Raw genomic sequence first — 22,526 nt, 5'->3', positions numbered from 1 at the left:
TGAAGTTCATAAAAGAAAAAAAGAGGAAAAAACCTATTATTATAAATTAATGAAACAAAATTGACCAAAGCACTAAATATACAGGGTGTTTTCAAAAAGAATGACATTATTTTAAAAGTCCATGTATTTTGATAAAAACATACTGTTTCGTAACTTTAAAATAGAGTGATTAGTTACCAATTGAATAATGATTACGGGATATTTCTTATTGTTATCCTCGGTAGAAGGACAATACTATTTCAGATGCATTTTTTATTATTGAGTAAGTGAAGAAGGTTACAAAATAAATATAGACATTATAAATTTTACAATATTATGCCTGTCATGGAGGAAAACCTCCATGTACGAACTTCTTATGTTGTGCTTCTTAGCATATTAACGAGGTACTTACAAGAAGGTTGGATGAAACAGATTGAGGTCCATTACTGCCAAGGTTCTAATGGTCGACTCTGTGCTGTTCTGACTGACTGCCAATGAATGACCAATAACTGACCCATTGTTTACAATTTCTTACGTTTATATAATCTGTTTTTGGCTTTTCACCTGTATGCAGTCCCTTATTTTGTTTTCATTTATTGACAATTTCACTTTCAATTTTTAAATTTCACTTCCTTGAAAGTGAGTTTACGGAACGTCAGCCTGTTTGTTTCTTTTATCTTTAATTTTAGAAGTTTTTAATATACATTGAAGATTTGAAATTACGTTACAATACTACAAAAATGCGATAAATTGCAAAATACTCATAAAATCTTCAAGTTTTAGCTATGTTCTTACAAATGCTTTACGCGTTCAGCAGCAACAGCACGAAAAACATCTACACAATAGCAAAATTTGTCATAAACTTAGGTCAGCAAGGCCCATCTGGACTCTTCTCTTTGTACGAGCATCCTGCCTGTTCAAATTGGCGATACCAATGACAAATGGTTTTGGGTGCAGGCGGATCAATGCCAAAACACCGACGAAAAGCACGCTGGACTGAAATGACTTACTCAGTGTTTGAAAACTGCAGCACACAAAACGCCTTCTGTTGAGCGGATGCCATTTTATTTCTGATTGACTGCAAACTGACAATATGCATTGACTGACATCTAACGGCGGTTTTCTAAAGCCCTAGGCCACGCCCATTCAAACAATAGTAATTTCCTTGCCGGCACGTCTCATGTTCCGTAATTATTACCGTTCAAATTCAGGTCATTCTTTTTGAAACACTGTGTAAATTAATAACACTTGTGTAACAGTTCCGGCGATGTTACATTTGGTAGAACTCTTAAACGAGTATTATGAATCTATATAGTGTGCTTTGTTCAATGTTATTTCATTAATCCATGTTAAATATTTCCAAAGCTATAACAAAGGTTAGTCTGAAATATTGGAAAGTTAGTCTGAAAACCTTGATTTTTTAAATTTTGTGAAATATTAATAACAAAATTCAAAATTTAAATTATCAGGAAAACGCCTAAGAATTTGAATATTTAATAATAAATGTTAAGTTTTGTTTTTTAAATATAAAATTTCCGAGATAAAGAGCGCTTAGGCTTTTAAAAATGTTATTCTTAGTTTTATTTAGAAAATAATTTAAATTTTTAAATTGCGTCATAAGAATAAGAAATCGTTAAATTATAATCGAGACTTAATTTTTAATGTTTATAAAAAGGGGTTTCAGATACTTAAGTTTAAAAAAAAATACTCCCTGAAATGTGTAAATTTGCATTTTAGTAGCAAGATCTCAAAATTGTGTAATTTTAAGAAAATTGATCCACGAGATTTGAAATTTGGAATACTCTTATTTCAACTGGTCTTACGTAACATTTACACAAAGTAAACTGATATATTTTTCTTTTTTCAATTAGGTGGCTTAGATAAGCCTAAGACTGCCTCTGTTATTGGTTTATTCCGACGTGAGAGTGCAGGCTCAATGCAAGGATTCCGCCCACGTACCAATTCAGAATCATCTCTCCGTGGCTTAGACTCGCCAGGTGCAGTGTTGGTCATAGAGGAAGGTCTTAAAGACTCCATCGTGTCGAGGCGTACTTCCACTGGTCGCCGAGGCTCTATGCTTGAGCTTAGTGCTTCCGTGGGTCCAATTCCTGAAGAGCCTACACCTGAATCTTCCCCTGCAGGGAGCAGGAAACAAACCGATGACACGGTGATTCAAATGAGACTCGAGGACAAGACTAGAGGTAAACAAGAGGAGGAGGATAACGAAGATGGTGATAAAGATCGATATGAAAGGACTCAGATGTAATTATTTTTTTTAATGGACCATACGTTACTGCGTAAACATATAAAAACATCACAAAATTATTTGTGACGTATTACATATGAAGTGAGAAACATACAGAATTTCTCTGTGATGATATGGTAATATAAAGACTGCTCAAATATATTTGTTGTGTATATATTGGAGAATGTTACCCTTTGTTTTACATGTCTGGGTTCTTTGTCAGGTTAAACTATTGATACAATCCCTTCAGCTTTTATTTAACCAACGACGAAAATAAAACTGTTATTCGCATAGTTAGGTGCGTATTTCATCGGTTTATTTGGCGAAGTGTGTAAGCGGTTCGTCACAACATTGTGTGGTATGTAAAATGCGTAATTGGTGAGGTTGTTTTATTCTGTTTGTTCAGCTTGAAGGCGTACATGGAAGCGAGAGGCAAAGAGGATTGTAAATTCATTCTACTTAATTTTATAGTAATAGTGTTCGTGAAAATAGCTAAGAAAATAATTTTATGTGAATCTACAATTGTTGATTTATTAAAACATTTAAAAAAAATGTTTTTATGCAAGACGCTGTGTATTTACAAGAAAGACTATACTAATGTAAGGAAAGAGAGAAGTGGTTACAGTGTACCTGTGGTTTTAATTCCGTAGAGTTTCTGAATCAAAGTCTTGAATTTAGGGGAATAGGTAACTAGGTTGTGTTGGGTTATCGATAATTTCTACTCTATCCACTAAAATTAAGTTATATTGTCACGAAACTTAAGTTACTTTTTTTTCTTTCTTTCTTTTTTTTTTTTTTTTTTTTTTTTGTGGGTAGGTCGTCAGAAACATTTTGAAAAAGGGAACTCTGATAAGCGAGGGTTAGATTAGCTATTTTCAAAACTTCTTCGGGTAGATAAGCTAAGCTTTAGTTAGGCCGAGTAACTTATAAAGATAGGGACTAGAGAGAGAGCTTTGGCACAAGCTCTGCGAAATTAAACCGGTCTTACTATTTAGAATTTTCGAATAAAAAATTTCTGAAGTAGAATGACTATTTTTGTAGAGTACAAAATGGTGCTTTTTAGTGCTATGCACTGAGTCTGGCCAGATAAGCAGAAAGAAAATCCTAGAGGTGCACAAACTTTCTTGTGGAAGAGCGTATGTATCAATTGTTTCATTCAGGGAACTGTTATCATCTGTTCGTTATATATTATAAAATATAAATATTATATACATACTATGTAGAAAGAAATTTGTATATATGTAAAATAGTTTTGTAGATACTTATATAAAAATGCTTGATAGCTCAAGAGGCAGCAAGTTAGTATTCTTTTAGGTGTTTATATGAAATATAATTATAGTTATTTCCAATTTGTTTTCAGAACGTGTTTAGTGTACGAAATGTTATTTTTGTAACTTAAACATTGAGGGTTAAAATTCGTGGTGGGCACAAAAACAGGTTTTTCGGTTTTTAGAAAAGCCGAAACCGGTTTTCGAAAATTTTCAAAACGGTTTCGGTTTTCTTCAAAACCGGTTCGGTTTTCACCGAAACCTGCTATCCGTTTTCTCCAAAATCGGTTCGGTTTTTCACCAAATCCGGTTTCGGTTTTCTTTAAAACCGGTTCTGGTTTTTTCCCCAAAATTTGTTCTATTTCTGACCAGAATAGTGTTTCGTTGCTCTTTGGAAACCGAATCCGTTTCCACAGAAATAGTTTTGTGTGTTTTCCAAAAGGTTTTACCGAAAGCAGTTTCGGTGGAAACCGAACCGGTTTTAAAGAAAACCGTAACCAGTTTGGGAGAAAATCGGTTTTCTCGGATTTCGGTTTTTATGGAAACCGGTTTCCGGTTCTTATAAAAACCGGTTTTGCCCATCCCTACTTAAAATTATAAAATACGAATTTTATTTTGTATGTGTGTGTACATGGGACCGTTATACGTCATTTTAATTTCGTATATGTATAATGTTAAATATTTTGGCATAATTCTGGGTTATGTTAGCATTAACTAATACATAATTGAGAGGACTTGAACATTTGAAGAAAGTACCTTACAGAGGTCTAATGCTAAAATATATGTAGATATACTTGTAATGTTTTCAAAATTGAGAACAGTTGACTTCAATAAAAATCGAAATTTTTTATTTGATATTTTTATCAATTATAAATGTTGTACTTAAGTTATGGATTTTAAAGGGAGAAATTTGGTCTATGAGTGCGTGATTTTGAAATTATAGTGTTAAAATTGTGAGAGAAATAACGGAGATACAAATTACGTATTTGAAGACTAACATGGACTCTTAACAATAAAGTAAAGAAGATTTGAGACGACATATTGTTCCTAACATAAAATACTTTCATATTTATTAGATTGGTTTGTTAACGAAGTTGAACATAAAGGATAAAGAAATGTATCACATGTTAAATTTAATCTGGGAAGGTGTATTCCTTCTTTAATCGAAATTAATGGAAAAGTGATACATGAGTTGAATTAGTGAGAATTAGATTAAGTTTGATTTTATTAATATTTTTAATAAAGAAAAGAAAAAAAAATACTAGAAACAATACAATATTTTTAAAAGAGTTTATTCTAATATCCTGTATGAAACTTAAAATTTTAACTTACTACTTTGCAGATTTTAAAATAACACACACTCACACAAGTTTTGTGCACCGAATCCCAGGATGCACAATGGATTGAATGTATTTTTCACCATGAAACAAAATTGATACATTAAATTGTCCTGAGGTTTCGAAATTTTGATTCTGTGCACCAAAATACATCGACTCCATACCCTGAGATACGCTGTACACACACACACACACACACACACACACACACACACACACACACACACACATATATATATATATATATATATATATATATATATATATAATATATTGGCTGTGTTAAGTGTATCCTCCCTATCTAAAATCGCTAAAGTTTCTCACCCATAAAAAAAATTAAAAAAGAAAATCGATCGTCCTGGGGTTTCGAAATTTGGATTCTGTGTAACAAAATACATCGAATCCGGATCATGGGATCTGGTGCACAGAACTTTTATTTCTTGTGTGTGTGTGTTTCTGTGTAATCAAATAACTTGCATACTATCTCAACATGAAATCACCTCTGGTTACTAATCATCTGCTTATTAACTTATTGATTGCAGTAGAAAATTTTTCTCTTTTTCGTAATCATGTGTTTGATTTCGTGTGTTGTAATTAAATCTTCTTTAAGTGTTGGGAAGAAATAGTACTTATAATATACATATTCAACATTTATTTTTGTTTTAAATAAGTAAACTATAAATTATTTGTTTTGTTTCACAAATGTGTGTGTTTCGATTTCTTCGGTGTATAAGTTCAGTATAACTAATACATTTTGAATGTAAATTATTTATCAGAAATCACGAAACCAGTGGTCTGCTTAGATGAATAAATATTACTACTCCTACTACATTGAGCAGTAACAATATTTAGGATGTAAAGAAATAAGTTTAATTAGTCTTTTTTATATACTAAACAGAAGTGTGTGTGTTCAGCAAGTTTTAATATTATTCTACTTACAGATTTCTGTAAGTCCTGAATATTGTTTGTACTTCCAAGCTTTCGACTCTCCGCTGGAGTCTTGGTCGCGTAGGATAAAAACGCGGAGAAAAATTAAAATGTCAGAGACATAAAATGAAACTAATTTACCAACGGAACAGCTGTGCTGGAAAACACATTGTCAAGTACACAGGTTAAACATCAAACGGTGTTGATGGAAGCTTCAATATAGCAACCTGTGCGCTCTTTTTGTTCTTTGGTGAAAGGTTGCCAGCTAGCACTATTAGTTTCGTGTTCATGACAATGTTGTGAGAATTTTGTAATTACCGCTTCCCATTCATCTCTTAAATATCCCTTGTCAAAATTTATTTATTTATATTTTTTAATGAATAAATAAATTTTCAAAACGAGTCTCTCTACTTCATTTCTGGCCCCCAATAAAATTTTTGAATCTTCTGCCTTGTGTTGTGTTTCTCTTAGATGTTTCAACACACCTGACACCAGGATTTCCGCTTTTGAATCTATTGATGTTCTGTAACACGGAAGTTTTAGATCTTTTTTGGTTTTGCCTAAGTAACTGTCATGGCAACTGCATTTTATTTCATAAATACCCTATTTTTCACTGTGATTCGTGTAACAACTCTTAAATTGGGTAATGTTTTTTTTTTTTTCTAAGGTTTTGGGAGGTTTTTAATTCTGTAAGGAAACACTCCACAAACTTAGAAAAGCATTACCCAATTTGAGAGTTATTACACGAATCCCAATGAAAAATCGGGTATTTATGAAATAAAATTCAGTTGCCATGACAGTTACTTAGGCAAAACCAAAAGAGATCTAAAGCTTCGTGTTAAGGAACATATAAAGGATTCAAAAGCGGAAATCTCAGTGTCAGGTGTGTCAAAACATCTAAAAGAAACACAACACAAGGTAGAAGATTCAGAAATTTTATTGGGGGCCAGAAATGAAGTAGAAAGACCTGTATTCGAAAATGTGTTTATTCATTTATTAAAAAATAATTAAATAAATTTGGACAAGGGATGGTTTAGCGATGAATGGGAAGCGGGAATCACAAATTTCTCACAGCATTGGCATATCAACGAGAATAGCAGCACGAGCTGACCATCTTTTACCTAAAACCGAAAGAGCGCACAAATCGACTCCGCGATACAGCAACTTACATCATCATTTGATGTTTAACCGGTGTACTTGACAACGTGTTTTCCAGCACAGCTTTTACCTTGGTAAATCCGTTCCATTTTATTTTCTTGATGCTTTTGGATCAAAAGATCCATTATATTTTAATCAAAAATATTCTTGTTCGCCTTGTATATTGAGGACTACATATAGTGTAGCCAAACCCAAACTATCACTGAACTCAGTATGATGTGCTTATTCCGCAGAAAACATGAAAACTCGTTTTAGGAGCTGTTCAAAAAATTTTTGGCCCCTGATTCAAAACTAATTATTGGTGAAGATCACAACTTTTTGATGCATTGTTTTTATAATTTCTAAAATTCTTGACGAAGATCACAATGTTTTGATCCATTTTGATGGATCATTCCCAAAATTCTTACTTCCTGCTTTTATCCTCCGTGACCAAGACTCCAGAGGAAAGTCGAAAACTTGGAAGTGCAAATGATATTCAGGAATTACATAAATCTGAAAGTAGATTGATGGAACTTCTCTACTGGTTTTACATTGTTTTAAATTGTAATACTTTTTCTTGTATACTTACTTTTCAATGTATAAACTTGATACAAAAAGATTTTTCCAGGAAGGCCTATTTGTAGTTTTCTTCAATTAAATTTATTTAATAACATTTTTTAGATACACCTGCAAAAAGCATTTTTTGTAACTTTACATTTTTGTATTACACCAAAAAATTAAACCCATTTCAGAGAAGTAGAATTGTGTATGAAATAAAATAATCCCATTAAGAAAACTGCTGTAATGTATGATAGCACTAAATGAATATTTAAGAATGCCCAGAGAAATGAAGCCAAATTTAAGGACGAAATTTCTGTTTCGCAGATCAACAGTAATAATTTATTGCAAACAAATTAGTTGGGAGCTAAAATATTTTCTACACAAGGTTTATACTACTACTTGTGCTATTTCTTACTTCCAGTGACTTAAATGTATTCTAAAATTGAAATATAGAGAGTGAAGAAAAATGTAAGCAAAAGGCTAATAATCACCACAGAAAACAAACCACTCCTGTAAGAAGTACTTTCGGAGAACATTATCATCAGCCTAGTCTCAATTCGAAAGGGATTAAAAAATATGAAGAGAAATGTGGATGGATAAAGGATTTAAATATGCGAAGCGTAATTTTTCTTGTCGTACATGTGAGTTACCACATGTTTTAAATCCTTTTCGAATTGTGTCTAGACTGAAGATGGAGATAACGTTCTCTGAAAGTACTTCCTAGAGGAGTGGCTTGTTTTCTGCGGTGAGTATTAGCCTTTTGCTTGCATTTTTCTAAATATTATCACCGCTCGCAACACAGTAGACCGTGATTTTAATTTCCGAAATATCCTTGAAATGTGTTGAAAATTAATGTGCAAAAGACTTAAATTTCATAACATTGCTATGTTGAATTCTTTCTTCAAAGTGGGAATTATTTTTGCTGAACTACAAAGTAAATAATCTTGAGCTCTTTAACATAAACTTTAACGCATATAATAATGAGAATGTAACTTCTAATCAAAGATGTTGCTTCAGATTTATTTAGTTACAATCGATTTCTCTAGTAGATATTTCAACAGAAATCAGTATTTGTAAAGGAAGAACTTAAAAGTCATACAAGTAGGAGATTCAGATTAAATTATTATTACCCACAGATATGTTTGATAAATGATACTATTATTTATAGTTTTTTTCTAAAATACTTTTAGAGTTGAGAGTAAAAATAATGCCAATTAAAATTTAAAGCAATTGACAAAATACCAAACTAAATAGCTTTTTACATGTAAAGCGTGAGATTTTTCTATTTAAGTATAGCTTCCTGGACGTTATTTTTGCACTTTTATAACTGTTGTATATAAGGTAGTACACAGCAAAATTGCTATCTTATAATACGGATCACATTTTAGGTGGTAATTTAATCTTGAAAGAGTGACGTTATAGTATCGCATTAGTTCGAATATAGTATGACCTGAAATATAATACAATCTCAAATTTTTTAGGTGATTTTAATAGAAAATTGAAATGACACCTTTCCAAATATTATAGAATGGAAATCTTATCAATTTAAATCTGTTTTTAAAATTTAAATGCCAATCGTTTTTGCAACGATTTTTGGTATATGGAAAGTATAGGCAAATCGATTTGAATAACCCGTGGAAGAGTAGTAATAATACTTCAGTAGTAAGAGCTCCCTTATGACTATATGGTTAGCGTATGCGCCTTCGGTGTGGTACACCAGAGTTCAATTCCTGGTGGGAGCTCATGTGGTTCGGATCCCACGATCAAATTCAATGCACCAATCAGTCAATCAAATTTTAGGTTTAGTTAGTAACAAATTTTAGGTCTGAGTCAAAACCATGACATGACACATTACTACGTTATTCCTTCACATCATTTTCTTGATCAGCGTGACTGACCCTTACGGGTCAGGCAATGACATGGCACAGTCGCGGAAGTGTGATACAAGTGCGTTCTGCATGGTATGAAATAAACTTCGTTTTACAAGTGGAAGGCCTACGTTGTTATTATAATACGAATATAGTTTGTATGAAACTGCTTTTATATTAAAACTATTATACTATATTCAGGACAAGGCGGTAACTAATCTTCCTTTATTGATTTTTATGAAATATGAGTTAGATTATATCAAATACGATTAGATATGAATGTTTACTAATCTTAGTGATATATAGCTGCTTACTCTGTAAAACCACTCAAATTCATTAGTATTGTATATCCTATTTTATTTTCAGTTTGTACTACGATGCATGCGATATATAAAAAGTAAATTTCATGAAAATAAAATGTACATATATAGCTTAGAATGATCATTATGAGTATGGATGATTAAAACCATGCATCATACAATATAGATGTAATCCGTTACAATTTAGACCCATAATTTGATTCTTATAAGTTAGTTGTGCCTTACGAGAAGCAACAGAGAAAAAGATGCTAAAGATAAATTTTCTATTTCTTGAAACTTTTATGACGTTTCTCGGTTTGCTGATCTGTGAAATTTATTACAAACATTTACTTGGGAATATTCTGAGCTAAAATGAGCAATCAAAACAACAAATTTTTAATTTTGAATGTAATAATTTCTGACTTTAGTCTAATGGTTACTCAGCTTACTTTTTATTATGAATATAATTATGTATTATATGTTTTGGTAAATAACGAGGGCTATTGCACAAGATAGTTTTAAGATATTTTCGAATGGAATGTCTAATATATTGAGCTTCCCCTTATTTTTTGTACAGCTTCATTTGACCACCACCAAATCAAATACATGCATAATATAACTCTGTTATTCTAATAATTTTTAAGTAGAAAATAATTCTGCTTTGTTTGGAGGCACTTGTTAATATTAAATTGTTTTACAGAAATATACAGCGATTAACAACATGTTAAGGGAAAATGTTTGTTAACATCAAATATGTGTTTGCACTGGCTCTTGGATGACGAGTATTTCTCAAATTTACTTTTCATATTAATTTATACAGTCAAACTTCTTTAAAGCGGACAGCTGTGGAGAATAAAAAATTGTCCGCTACAGAGAGGTGTCCGCCTTAGGGAGGTATCAATATCTTCTTACGTAAATGAGTAAACAAGATAATATGCAATTCGAAACAAATATTTTTTGCATGAATCATATATTTACGAATGTTGCCAAAATACTACTGTACCCGCATTATCCTCCACCATCCAATACTCTATGTTCGAGGGATAACATGGAAATAAGATGTTATCTGGACTTTACACTTATCACTTTACTACGTTTTCAGTATGTCGCTTTAATTTGTGGTTAATTACAGTCCAGTAGTGTTTTTTAAGGAAAATATGCTTGCCCGGGACAAAAATACCAAACTTGTCTTTTGCTTGGTTAGAGATTCCAGCGGGACAGTAGAATAACATGTCATTCCAAACGGCGGACAATTATCAATCACTTTTGTGTCTAAAACAGCTTGGGTGGGAGTGGGATGCAAGCAAAAGACATGAGAGTGCTGTTAAACAGAGGCGCTTCGTCTGGATTGCAAGCAGACACTTGAGAAGGCAAAATGCTGTAATAATGCTTCCTTGGTCACACATGTATGAATTACTAAAAATGTATTTTCACTGTACATTTCAGCTTGTTTCTAGAGAAAGTGTCCGTAATACGGAGGTAAATAATACCTATAAAAGACAGAAAAGATGTCCGTGTCCATACTAGAGAGTGTCCGCTTTAGAGAGGTTTGCCAATATGTTTTTTTTTCCTATTACAGCGTTTGGGGATTACAAAATATGTCCGTTAAGGGAGATGTCCGCTTTACAGAGGTGTCCGTTAGTAGAGGTTTCACTATATTTTGTTTTCTACTGGTATTAATTTCGCGAAGGATAACATACATATTTTTCTTATGTCTGGTTCCAAGGGCGCCGATTTCTCTGTGATTTTTTTTGGGGGGGGGGCATTCATAAATATATATATATATATATATATAAGAATACATATAACAATAAAAACACATATAAAATATATAGGGGCCTACAGGGGCTTTGGGGTCCTGGGCCCCCTCGCCCCCCAGGATCGGCGCCCTTGTCTGGTTCGTATATTTCTTAATTATTACGAGATTTTGCTTATGCGGATTGCATATTTTGAATTGGAAATGTTTGTTGTAATAAGAAATGATAGTATACAAAAAAAAAAAAAAAAAAAAAAAAAAAAAAACTGCATGTGTTTGAATGCGAGAAGAAGTCAAAAAGTATAGGGACTTGAGAAAAGGTACATTTATTCTAATGATAGAAAACTGAAACATACATTATTTTCCTACACAATCTTCCTGCACTTCAACGCACTTTTTCCAACGTTTCACATGTTTTTTTTTTTTATTCCTTCGGAAAAGAAGTTTTTAGGTTGCACCTGTAACCAATTTTGCACCGCATCAGTGAAATTTCTTAACTTCTGGTAATGATTTCGTCCACTGTGATTAGTCTGTTTTCTATCACCATACCATCAACAACTTTCAAATTGCCCTCAATCGTTGACGTCGATGGCCTGCCCGATCTTTCCTCGTCACATAAAGAAGTTGTTCTCTGTTTGAAACGCTCTATCCATTCGTAGATCTTGCTTCGCAATAAACAGCTGTCACCATACTGCACTTGCATTTGACCAATAATTTCCGCAGGTTCAACACCTTCCGCAACCAAAAAGCGAATCACTGCCTTCATTTCCTCCTTGGTGCAGAACGACAATGGAGCTGCCATGTTTAACAGTCTGCTACACATCAACGACTAACGGCGAAATAAGAGTGACACGTTGCATAGAAGTGTTGCAGAAACAGCGCTGGATACTATCAGTGTTACCAAAACCTGAGAATTTGCTGGTTCCTTTACTTTTTGATTTATCCCTCGTAGTATTGGATAAACTTATAATACGTTTTCCAATATTATCATATAAGGCATTATTTGTCTATTATAGTTGTGCGGTGTGTAGCCCTCAACTATAGTTACTATTTACATTAAAATAGGAAATACACGGACTTCACTTTTATGTAAAAGTTTGTAGAGAAGGTAACCGAATTGTTCCTATAGTTCGTGGAAAATCAAAAGAAAGTATAATAAATTTAATATAGGTAACATTTTATTATTTCTACATAAAAATTGAATTCAGATATACGTGTGTAATCGAGGATGAAATACCGTACTATCCCGAACAGAAAACTTTCATATTCAAGGTACCTTAAATTTTTGGGGTGCTTTATAAAGAAAAGTTTTACATAAAATTCTCAGATAATTTATGACCTTAATGTGTTGAAAGTATTGAACCAGAGTGATAATAAAAGTTAACTCAACGTTACTTTTCACGGATTGCAGTCGGCCAAACAACTGAGTCATATAAAATAAATGTTTTCTTCTATTATGATGGGAATAGGATAGATGATAAATTTTTATAATTACGGAATTTTAAATAACTTTACATTACATTACTAATTTGATTAAACTACTTATACAAGATGGACACAATTTTCAAGAGAATGTTTTGAAAGAAAAGTGTGGTTTTTATATTTGAGTCAATCTGAGACCTATAATAAATAGCTTCCATATTTATCTGTGTCCAGGGGACTCTAGATTCAGCCTTTCTGCTCTCATTTTTCCCAGGATACTTTGCAGTCGCTGACATCACGTGGAGGTATCGCTAAGGATGTTATAAAATACAGGATCTGCCCATATATAACTAAATCGTGAAGCCATACGTCACAGCCATGTGTATCCTATCCTATGGTTGGTGATTTTCTTATCTGTGAAAGGTTATTCCGCGTAATTTCTTCTCAATGCTATTTGTACACCCACACAAGCAGCATGTAACCATCGTATATTTAACTCTGAAAGAACAACTTAAATAAAATAAACGATAGACACAATATATGTCTACATTTGAAGATCGCATTGCTTCGAGCTAACATATATGGCGGAAACGATAGTAGCCAATCAGACATGTCAATGCTAGTTTTTTTTTGGCTTCATTCAGTTAATAGGATGAAGATGAGTATGGGCAGATTCTCTATTTTATAACATCCATTGATATCGCGAGGTATCGTTCAAGAAAACAGTTGAAATACTGCATACACAATTACGCTAGTTGGTATCAAGGATGTTATAAAATAGAGGATCTGCCCATATGTATCTTCATCCTATTAACTCGATGAAGCCAAAAGCAACCGAGCATCGGCATGTCGGATTGACTACTCTCGTTTTCACCTTCGTCTGATTGGGTACTTTTGTTTCCGCCACGATTGCTGGCTTAAAACAGTGCGATGCTATTGGGCAGAGTGAGCAAAGTGGGGCTGACGAAACTGTGACGTATGGCTTCAAGATTTTGCTGTAAGGGCAGATCCTCTATTTTATATCATCCTTGGTTGGTATATTGTTTCAAGATGGGTAAAAGTCCCTCCACATGACATCACGGTCAGGGAGCAAATAAGAACGATAAACACAAACTGGAGCTACCTGTTATTTTATATACCTTGATCTGTGCCGTTCTTGGAATGGATAAAAGTTTTTTACAACTGTTAAATTTATAGTAAAGTTTGATATGCTTGGGCAATAACAGAATGTTTGCAATTATCCTTCTTTCCGTTAGAAGTGTGTATTTCTTCATGTAAATAAAATTTATAATCTTTTAAATACTAAAAAAGGGAAGGTAATTGTTACTTAACAATATTGGTAAATATTTTTCCAAAGAATGGTGCTGTACTGTGTGATATGACATTAAGACTTGTAAAGAACGAACTTTGAAATCGTATGTATATAGTTGAAGTTCGTTGCATTTCATCACAAGAAAATACGGGAATGTCGAAAGGGGTATTATAAGCTTCTTTATTAAAGCTAATACAAGGATATTATTTTTGTACATTGTTGAATATGACTCACTATTTTCTTAGAATATATTAAGAAAAGTTAGGAGATATGAAATTTATAGCAAATGTAAGATGTGAAGAAACCACAATTGGTTTGTAAATGAATGAAAGCATGTTTAAATGCAATTGTATTTAAGAAAAAAAATATTGTAAGCTTCACAGCAAATGTATTTGCAGGCAGTGCCTGTTGTAGTTGTACACTAATTTGTATTATTTCATTTGAAATTTTATTTAAAATATATATTTTAAAAATATGATGTATCTTTTCGTGCTGTTAGAATAAATATTTTGATAATGATTTTGTGTAAATTTCAATCTAATACCATATTTTAGAGCACAAATTTTCGATAAAAGGAAGAGCTAATTATACTAGCCTGTGCTGGTTCTGTTTTTCAACATTGGTTGATGGATTCCTATGTATCTTGGTGCTCTTAATCCATAAATGATCTTAGTTTGTTTCTATCATGTCAGACTTGTTTGCAAATGGCAATGTACCAAATATACTATATGTCGAAAGGTATCACAAATATGCGACTTAATGACATAGTCTGATCATCAATTTTACCTGAAGATCACCACACATGACCCACTGATGATCATCATACTTAATTTTCTGGAACTCAAATAGTAAATTTTCGCAACGTTCTTTCAAGTGTACAGAATGTCCCATGGTTATAGACGCATACCTGTTTCCATTGTGAAGCAGGCTGACTGTCAGGCTTCATTTCGACGAATCGATGAATAGTCTCCAATCAGTGCTTTCGTACGGAATGTTAAAGTCTGATACAGTCCATCACATCATTGCAGAATACTAAGTCTCCTTCTTCGACAAGTCGGAAAGAAATTGTTGTTCTCTGTACCTGAACTAGGACAACGAAGTGACAGTTGCTAGTCAATTCTTTTCTTTCAGCCTGGAACCAAGCAATTCTGCCACCTGTTTTCTGAGATGTAAGTCGCGAATCACATCGTTCAGTTCCGAGTGTGTAAATGGTTGTAGTACAGACGTGCCAGGTTCTTAAGCCTCGTCGTTCTCCGTCTTCACGTTCTTCGCTTTGGGAACCATCTACGTAAGATAAATTTTGGTTGCGTATGCACGGACACGTCTGGACATAAGGGACAAGACGTGATGCCGATGGCACATTTGGATAGACGATGTTCTTTTTAGTCTTGTGAAACGGTAAACACTGGTTGAACAATAGAAACAATCAGCACTGTGATTTTGTGGCTCGCGCCAGACCATCGGAACGCCAAATCTGAAAGCCTGTTGTTCCCCTGTTGACCACCGTCTTAGTACTATTATAGCAAACATAGTGGGGTGCCCAGGTCTTGTCTTGATGTCCTACTTGTACACCGAAATATGAGGTACACTTGCCGCACGAACGTTATGTCTTTTTTTTTTTTTTTTTTGCCTTGCCAACATGAACTCACCACAAATGTAACAAAGGGAACCTGCAGACGTTTAAAAACCTCTTAACGCCATGTCGAACACTATGTTTGCTGCTGCTCCGACACGCACACGTTTGATTACGGAGGATACGTACGAGCAGTTTGACCAGCACTAACAGTTTCAGTGTACACGTTTAATGACGCAAGTGCTGCTGTCTGCCTGTTTATGCAACCAACGATTCGTTTTGATCATAAATAAAAAGATGGAAAAATTTCCTATGTCGTGACATCTGGACAAGGCAACAATGCAATCCTTATTTTTATTTCTGTAAACTTTTCGGTGTAACCCTTTGAAGCAGAAGAAAGAAAGAAAAAAAAAAAGAAAACTTTCCGCCTACAATGAATAAACAATAGTTTTTTTTCTAAGTGAAACTGAGCAGTTATATGATGATTCGAAATGTACAAAACGTGCACAAAAACTCCACACTACATTGTTATGTGTACCTCTTGAACTTAAGACTTTCTGTATTTTTTGGTGGCATCTTTTACTTTCCCGTTCTGTATATATGCACCTCTAAGGCGCACACAAGAGATAAAAATAAATATAAAAAAAAAAAATGACTCGAGTAAGAAATCTCTTTACAGTGCATTAAGTAGAAAGTTCATTAAATATGAAAGAACCAGGTTGCATAAAATATTAATAAATAGATCAAGATTTTTAGAATATTTAATGTATAGTAAATATTATACATTACACACGATTAATGTAAAACAATGATTGAAACTAATAATAAAGCATAATTTGAAAAAAAAAAAGCAAAGCATAATTAAGCAAAAAATAAAGCATAATGTGGGTTGCTCTACTTAAACGTAACCATTGTGTAATGAAGTAATAGATCCTAGAGTCTATTATCAGTCTTTATTAGTCCTACCTATCTATTTCACCCAAACTTTTTTCTACTATACTGTCTAAAGAAATATTGTACCGTGCAAAAGATAATAAAAATAAACGTAGTTTTGACACGTGTTCATCTCTCTGAGTCTATAACGTTATACTTAAAAGCCAGATGCTAAATAACTAAGTTATTTACTCAAAAAGAGCTTTGTGGATAAAACTTTCTTCGCAGACAAAGGGAAAAATAGGTGTTTGTTGTTGCTGATAGTAGCAGTTCGTCGTGGCCTGAGTTCACAGACGCATAGTCCCTTGCTTTTTATCCCCCTTTTTCCTCCCCCACATCCTCCTTTCAATAGGCTATACGAACCTTGCATGGAGAGAGAACATATTTCGCACTTCTGATAAGAAATATTTCATTGTTCTGAATATTTGTGTGCGTGTGTGTGTGCTAGTAGAAAGAATGTTGCTTGTTTGCTTGTGTGGACTAGTGACAAAGAATTCTTTAGTTTTCGTGTCTTGTTTGTGGACTTCTGCAGCACGAAACAAGTTATTTCCTTTTTCTCTCTAAAATTTTGTACATTTGAACAGAATTGGGAAATAATTTTCCCTCGTAGCCAGAAACAATATCAGACTGCTGCTTAGTAAAAATATTTAGAATGCCCCCTTGCATTTTTAATGGTATAAGTAGGAAGAATGTACTTGGGTCGGGCGTGGGAAAATTTTCAAAATTTTCCCATGGGAACGCTCCCTGGACGCTGTTGCTATGCTAGTATAAGGAAGTATACTCTTGGACGCCTACCAGATGTAGAAACAAGATGAAACATGCCTTTTTCGTGTTCTTGTCGTGTATTGGCTAATAATTTGAATCCCCAAACCCCCATCCCTCCTACGAAGAGCGTAAGCGGAACGTATGTGCTTGTGTAGATCATTCTGTTAGCAGCTGTTGCAAAGGAAGAAACGTCAAAATTTAAAGATGTCATCGTCAATGAGTTTATTAGATAAGCTTAATAAGCCATCAATAGTACCCTTTACAAAAATGCGAGATTTGGAGATTGGAGTACCATTTCGTATTGTAAACTGTGAGATAATTACAACGGTATATGGTAGGAAGGCAGTGTGACATTTGAAGGAGGCGAAAACGTGATTTTACCAGGACGTTGTACTGAAAAATTGAAAGCAGATAATAGTGCATTATTAACGTATTTACAAAGTGGGAATGTCTGTTTAATATATAAAGGAATGAAGATTAATGTATCTGGGCGTAACATGCACGATCTTGAATTTACTGAACTGGTATACTCATCCTAAGTGTATGGTAACATGTACAAACAAGATGAAACATGAATTTTCCTCTTCGCCCCCCCTTCCTCTTCATGCATGCGCAGTCATCTGTATGCATAGTGTCGTTATTCTGTGTTGGCCAGCGACTGGAGTAACATGTCTTTGAGTGCTTGTGCATCAACTATGGATACCAAGAAAGAGTACTTGTTAAATGTTGAATATGGACTTAATTCAATGAAAACCAAATTAATTTGTATTGGACTGGATAGTGATACATTTGAACCAGTGGTTCGTGTTGGCAAAGGACTTGTGTTTGGAGTGGAGTTAAATTTGGCAGAGTGGGAGAAACTTGTACATTTGACCCCAGTTGTTACGGACTATTTAAATTCTCAAGTGGAAATTACATTTATAAAATCTCTTGGTCGAAAAAACGAACTGGTGGTGCGAAAACTAATGGGTGAAAAATTAGTGATGTTAGAGAAGAAAGGAACACTTCATGCTCCTCGAAACACTATGTACTTAACTTCAAGTGATTGGCTTTATTTCTTGGAAATATTACCGTGTATTGAACATGCTGTGAAAAACAGTAAAGTTTGCATGTTGTGCTACGTGAATATTTTGACTTGTGTACAGATACTATTCGTAATCATGTACAATCGCAGTGTCTTACATGCAGAGGACTTGCCGGAATCTATACCTGTGTAGATGAACAGAGTATTATTAATGGTATGAACATCAGTTTTCCAAGTGTCTCTCTTGATAAGAACAGTGATGTGAACATTGATGGTGAACGATTAAAATTGGAAATGAAAGTATTTTGCAAACAAAAACTCATAGATTCAATTATGGCTGATTTATTTGATAGTACCGACACAGCCATGGTGGGGGGAAACCGATACTTAACCTTCGGAGGGTATCAATGAAGTGAACGTCTCTTCATAAAGAAGAAAATTGATTTGTTTTTTTCATGTATACTAAACAACGTAATATCAAATGTAATAAAATATATAGTAAAAGTGAAATGTTTTATTTGTGTGTGTGTTTTGTGTTCGTTTCATACACCTCAATATGATAGGATTTTTAATTTTTTATGATAAGAAAAAAATTCTAACATACTTTTCCTCGTATACTATAAGTGATATGTATAATAATAATAATAATCATAATTAATTCAAATTCTTGAAATGAATGTTAAAATAAAAATTAGTATTTGAAATTATTATTATTATTAAAAACTTTGTCTTAAGTATGATAGGACTTTTTATTTTTTAAAAAAAAGGAACTAAAAATTAATATTAAAATTTTAAAAACAAAAGTCCTATCATAATACTATTGAATTCACATACTTGGCTTAATTTACGAAAGAATAACTGATTATTTGAATTCATTATTATTATTATTATTATTATTATTATTATTATTATTACTATTATTATTATTATTATTCATATTATGTAGTTATGTGATTACATCATTGAATTAAAAAATATCAGTTTTAGAATCTTTTTTAAAAAACACTTTGAAATTCTTTAATTCAATGACTTAAAAATATGTTTTATGATATGTGTATTTAATTACATAATTGATCATGAAACATTTATTTATTAGGAAACGGAGAAAATAAGAAATAAAACATTTGTTTTCAAAGAGAAAAAAGATTACGAAGTATTTATTGATGATGAAACTATTTACACAATTAAAACGACGGTAAGTGTAGTACATTTTTAAAAGAACACTAGATTTTTTTTCATTGTTCAGGTGATGATAACTTCACAGTTGCCATATACTGTTCACTGATGCTGTCTATACACATGTACGTAGTTATGTCTTTTTTTTACACAGTTCAATTAATGATAACTTCACAGATGATACTACTGCTGTTGATGATGGTGATGAAACGTAGATAGAAGTCATACTGTACAATAATGATGTCCATACACACGATGACGATCTTTTACTCTCTGAAATGAAAAAAATTGAAAAACACAACTTAAAATTTATTTTATCTATAATCATGAACAAATAAAACAACAAATGATAATATATACAAAGACATTATAATAATAAAGAAGAAGAAGAAATGATTACCTGCAATAATAATGGCTAGAATTTTATCTATAATGAAGAAAAGTAATCAAAACAAAAGAAGAAGAATGAAGACATGATGATATATATACAGGAGCAATGATTACCTGTAAAAGTAAATACAGCAATCGACGATCATTTTTTTCTGGAGTTGATGAGAAAGTGTAATGAAATTCATTTAAGAACTTTCCTTTAGCTTTGAAGCATAGGAAAAGATATGGATAATGCCCACATAGGGACGATTTCACACTTTGAATTTGTTTATTATTAAATGTATAAGAAATGGAATTTCTACGTAGAAATTGAATATGTTGCATTACATATGGAGGAAATCCAAATGTATCGAAGTAGTGGGCACGTCCATCAGTATGAATATATACGGAAATCCAGTGTGTGCCAAGTTTGTTCGAGGGATCTGTATTTATGATGATAGCTGCAGGTAGTGGAACATGCGTTGGTAATTGATGGGCTGTATATACGCCAACGAAATGATTGTGAAATAAAGAATTTGTTTGCAAAGCATTCAATAAATCTAGTGTAGAGGACATCATGTATAAAAATGCATACATGTACATATATGGTATGATATTTAAATAACGTACCTTTAAAAATCCATGGTGTTCCTCTGATGATCCACTTCTAAGAGAGATTGGAACTCGCCATACGTGATGCATGAGATAGGTGCTGGTAGAGGATTCTTAAAATGAACTTCCAGACGAACACATCCGTGACGTATAAGGTTCCAATGCTGCACAGCGCTGGCTTCTCCATCTTGAGTATTGTCGAAAACAAAGATAGTGTATCCTTGAGGAAAGGCAAGGCGAGGAATATTGTTGCCATGATTGGAAAAGTGAATACCTGATCCACAGAATAAGGTCTGATATGAGGAAACATAGAGGTTGTTTTCGAAATTTGGTTGTAATGGTTTTGAAGGTACAGGTTTTCCATCAATGTATAGAGAGAAGAAATTGATGTCAAAATGTTTGAAATGAAATGGATTTGAAGTTATTGTTCCTGTATAGGCATCATTTTGTGTAAAGGCCACAATCACTCGAGTTGGTAATACTCCCATAAATAAATTATCAATTGTTTTTGATTGAAGACCCTTTGTAATGACGAATGATTTCATTTGCACTCTTGTGAGAGGATATTTGGCTGTTGTTGATTGTAGAAGCTTGTTATGTGCTAGTTTTATTGTAGGACTAACATTAATCTTTTTAATATGTAAAGCAGCGTCTAAAATATTCACTTTAGCCTCAACAGACGAATCGCTAGCGATGAGACAAAAGTTTGGCTTTGCAGGAATTAACTTGAGACGTAATTCTACTCCTTGGATTAAAACTTTATCTTGATTAAAATATCACAATGAAGATGTCCAAGCATGTCGAATTTTGCACTTTTTTTGTTAATTCATAACGTTGTTGAAATTCTCTATTACCACTAGATGTTGCATCCATATGTCCAGCAGTATCTTGAAACCAGAATGCACATTGAAGATGAGTATTTTTAGCAGAATCATCATAATTTAACAGTTTTTCAATGTATGATCGATATGGATGATTATGAGATGGAAATGAAATCAGTTTGTTATTTAAATACACTTCCACTTCACTAAACATAGAATTTAAAAAGTCATTAATAGGAACCACAGCTTTATCACTTTCAACAAATGCTGATCCATCAGGCTTAACGATTTGAGCTACGATGTAAAGAAGAGTATGTGGTAGATCTATGTATTCATCACTTGATCCTGGGATGACAAGTTCTATAGGAGCATTATCAGCTAGTGAACTGATTGGTTTGTATGTAACAACATGATTATCCAATATACTGGTTTGCGTTGGTTTTGTACAAAAAATATCTAGTTCACGTTTTACACACTCGGAGGATTGATAATGTAAGAAAGCCATGATGGTGATGATTTAATCAAAGATATCGTGTGATAACTTCCTCTTCTTATAAGACTGATTTTTCTTTTTTTCTGTGTACGTTTCCTCTTTCCCTTCTTCTTGCGCTTGATGATGTGTAATGATGAAGGGTTAAAGATGGAATGATGTGTAATTCTTCTTTTCCTTCGTTGATATCCAGATCCTAGCATAGATTTCAGTTTATTTTTTGCTTTGTCTTGCAAGACGGATCTCGCTTCACCCATTCGTTGATGAAAGGATTCGTTAATAGGTTGTTTATCGACGATGACATCAGTAATAACGTTTGCTCCAGATTTTAATAATTCCTTTCCTACAGTTTTAGCTCCTTGTTTTACTAATGGCATGACAGAACGAAATAATCCTCCAAGGAAACTTCCAATACCATGTCCAACTTGATAAGGGGATCCAACATAAACGTTTCCAGTTCCAGAAAGAGCTTTTTTTTGATAATATTGTAAATATGGATTATTCATATTTGTTGATGTTGACGCACTGGTCGAAAATGTAGTTTAACGCATACAGTTCCGAAAATGAATGCCAGTGGAGAGCCTGTACTATCTCTTATATCTATTTTGATGTGTTCAAAATGCATATTCTCTATAGGCACATAATGCGGAGG

The 22,526-nt window shown here is 33.2% G+C and overlaps 1 protein-coding gene across 6 annotated transcripts in view; it reads left to right on the top strand.

The window, feature by feature from the left end:
- LOC145674980 (putative Na(+)/H(+) antiporter nhx-9) overlaps window positions 1-14,624 on the top strand; it is a 148,893-nt gene extending 134,269 nt beyond the window's left edge. For all 6 annotated transcript variants that reach the window (XM_081745308.1, XM_081745307.1, XM_081745306.1 and 3 more), the window contains one exon: window positions 1,851-14,624. In XM_081745308.1, coding sequence (XP_081601434.1) covers window positions 1,851-2,245 — 395 coding nt within the window. In that variant the 3' untranslated portion in view covers window positions 2,246-14,624. The remainder of the gene's footprint in view (window positions 1-1,850) is intronic.
- Window positions 14,625-22,526: the final 7,902 nt, after the last annotated feature.

Source organism: Thermobia domestica, chromosome 18 (assembly GCF_964235325.1).
Source record: "Thermobia domestica chromosome 18, izTheDome1.hap1.1, whole genome shotgun sequence".
Taxonomy (NCBI): Eukaryota; Metazoa; Arthropoda; class Insecta; order Zygentoma; family Lepismatidae; genus Thermobia; species Thermobia domestica.
Note: the sequence above shows the minus strand (reverse complement) of the source record. Positions and strands in the feature narration are given on the sequence as shown.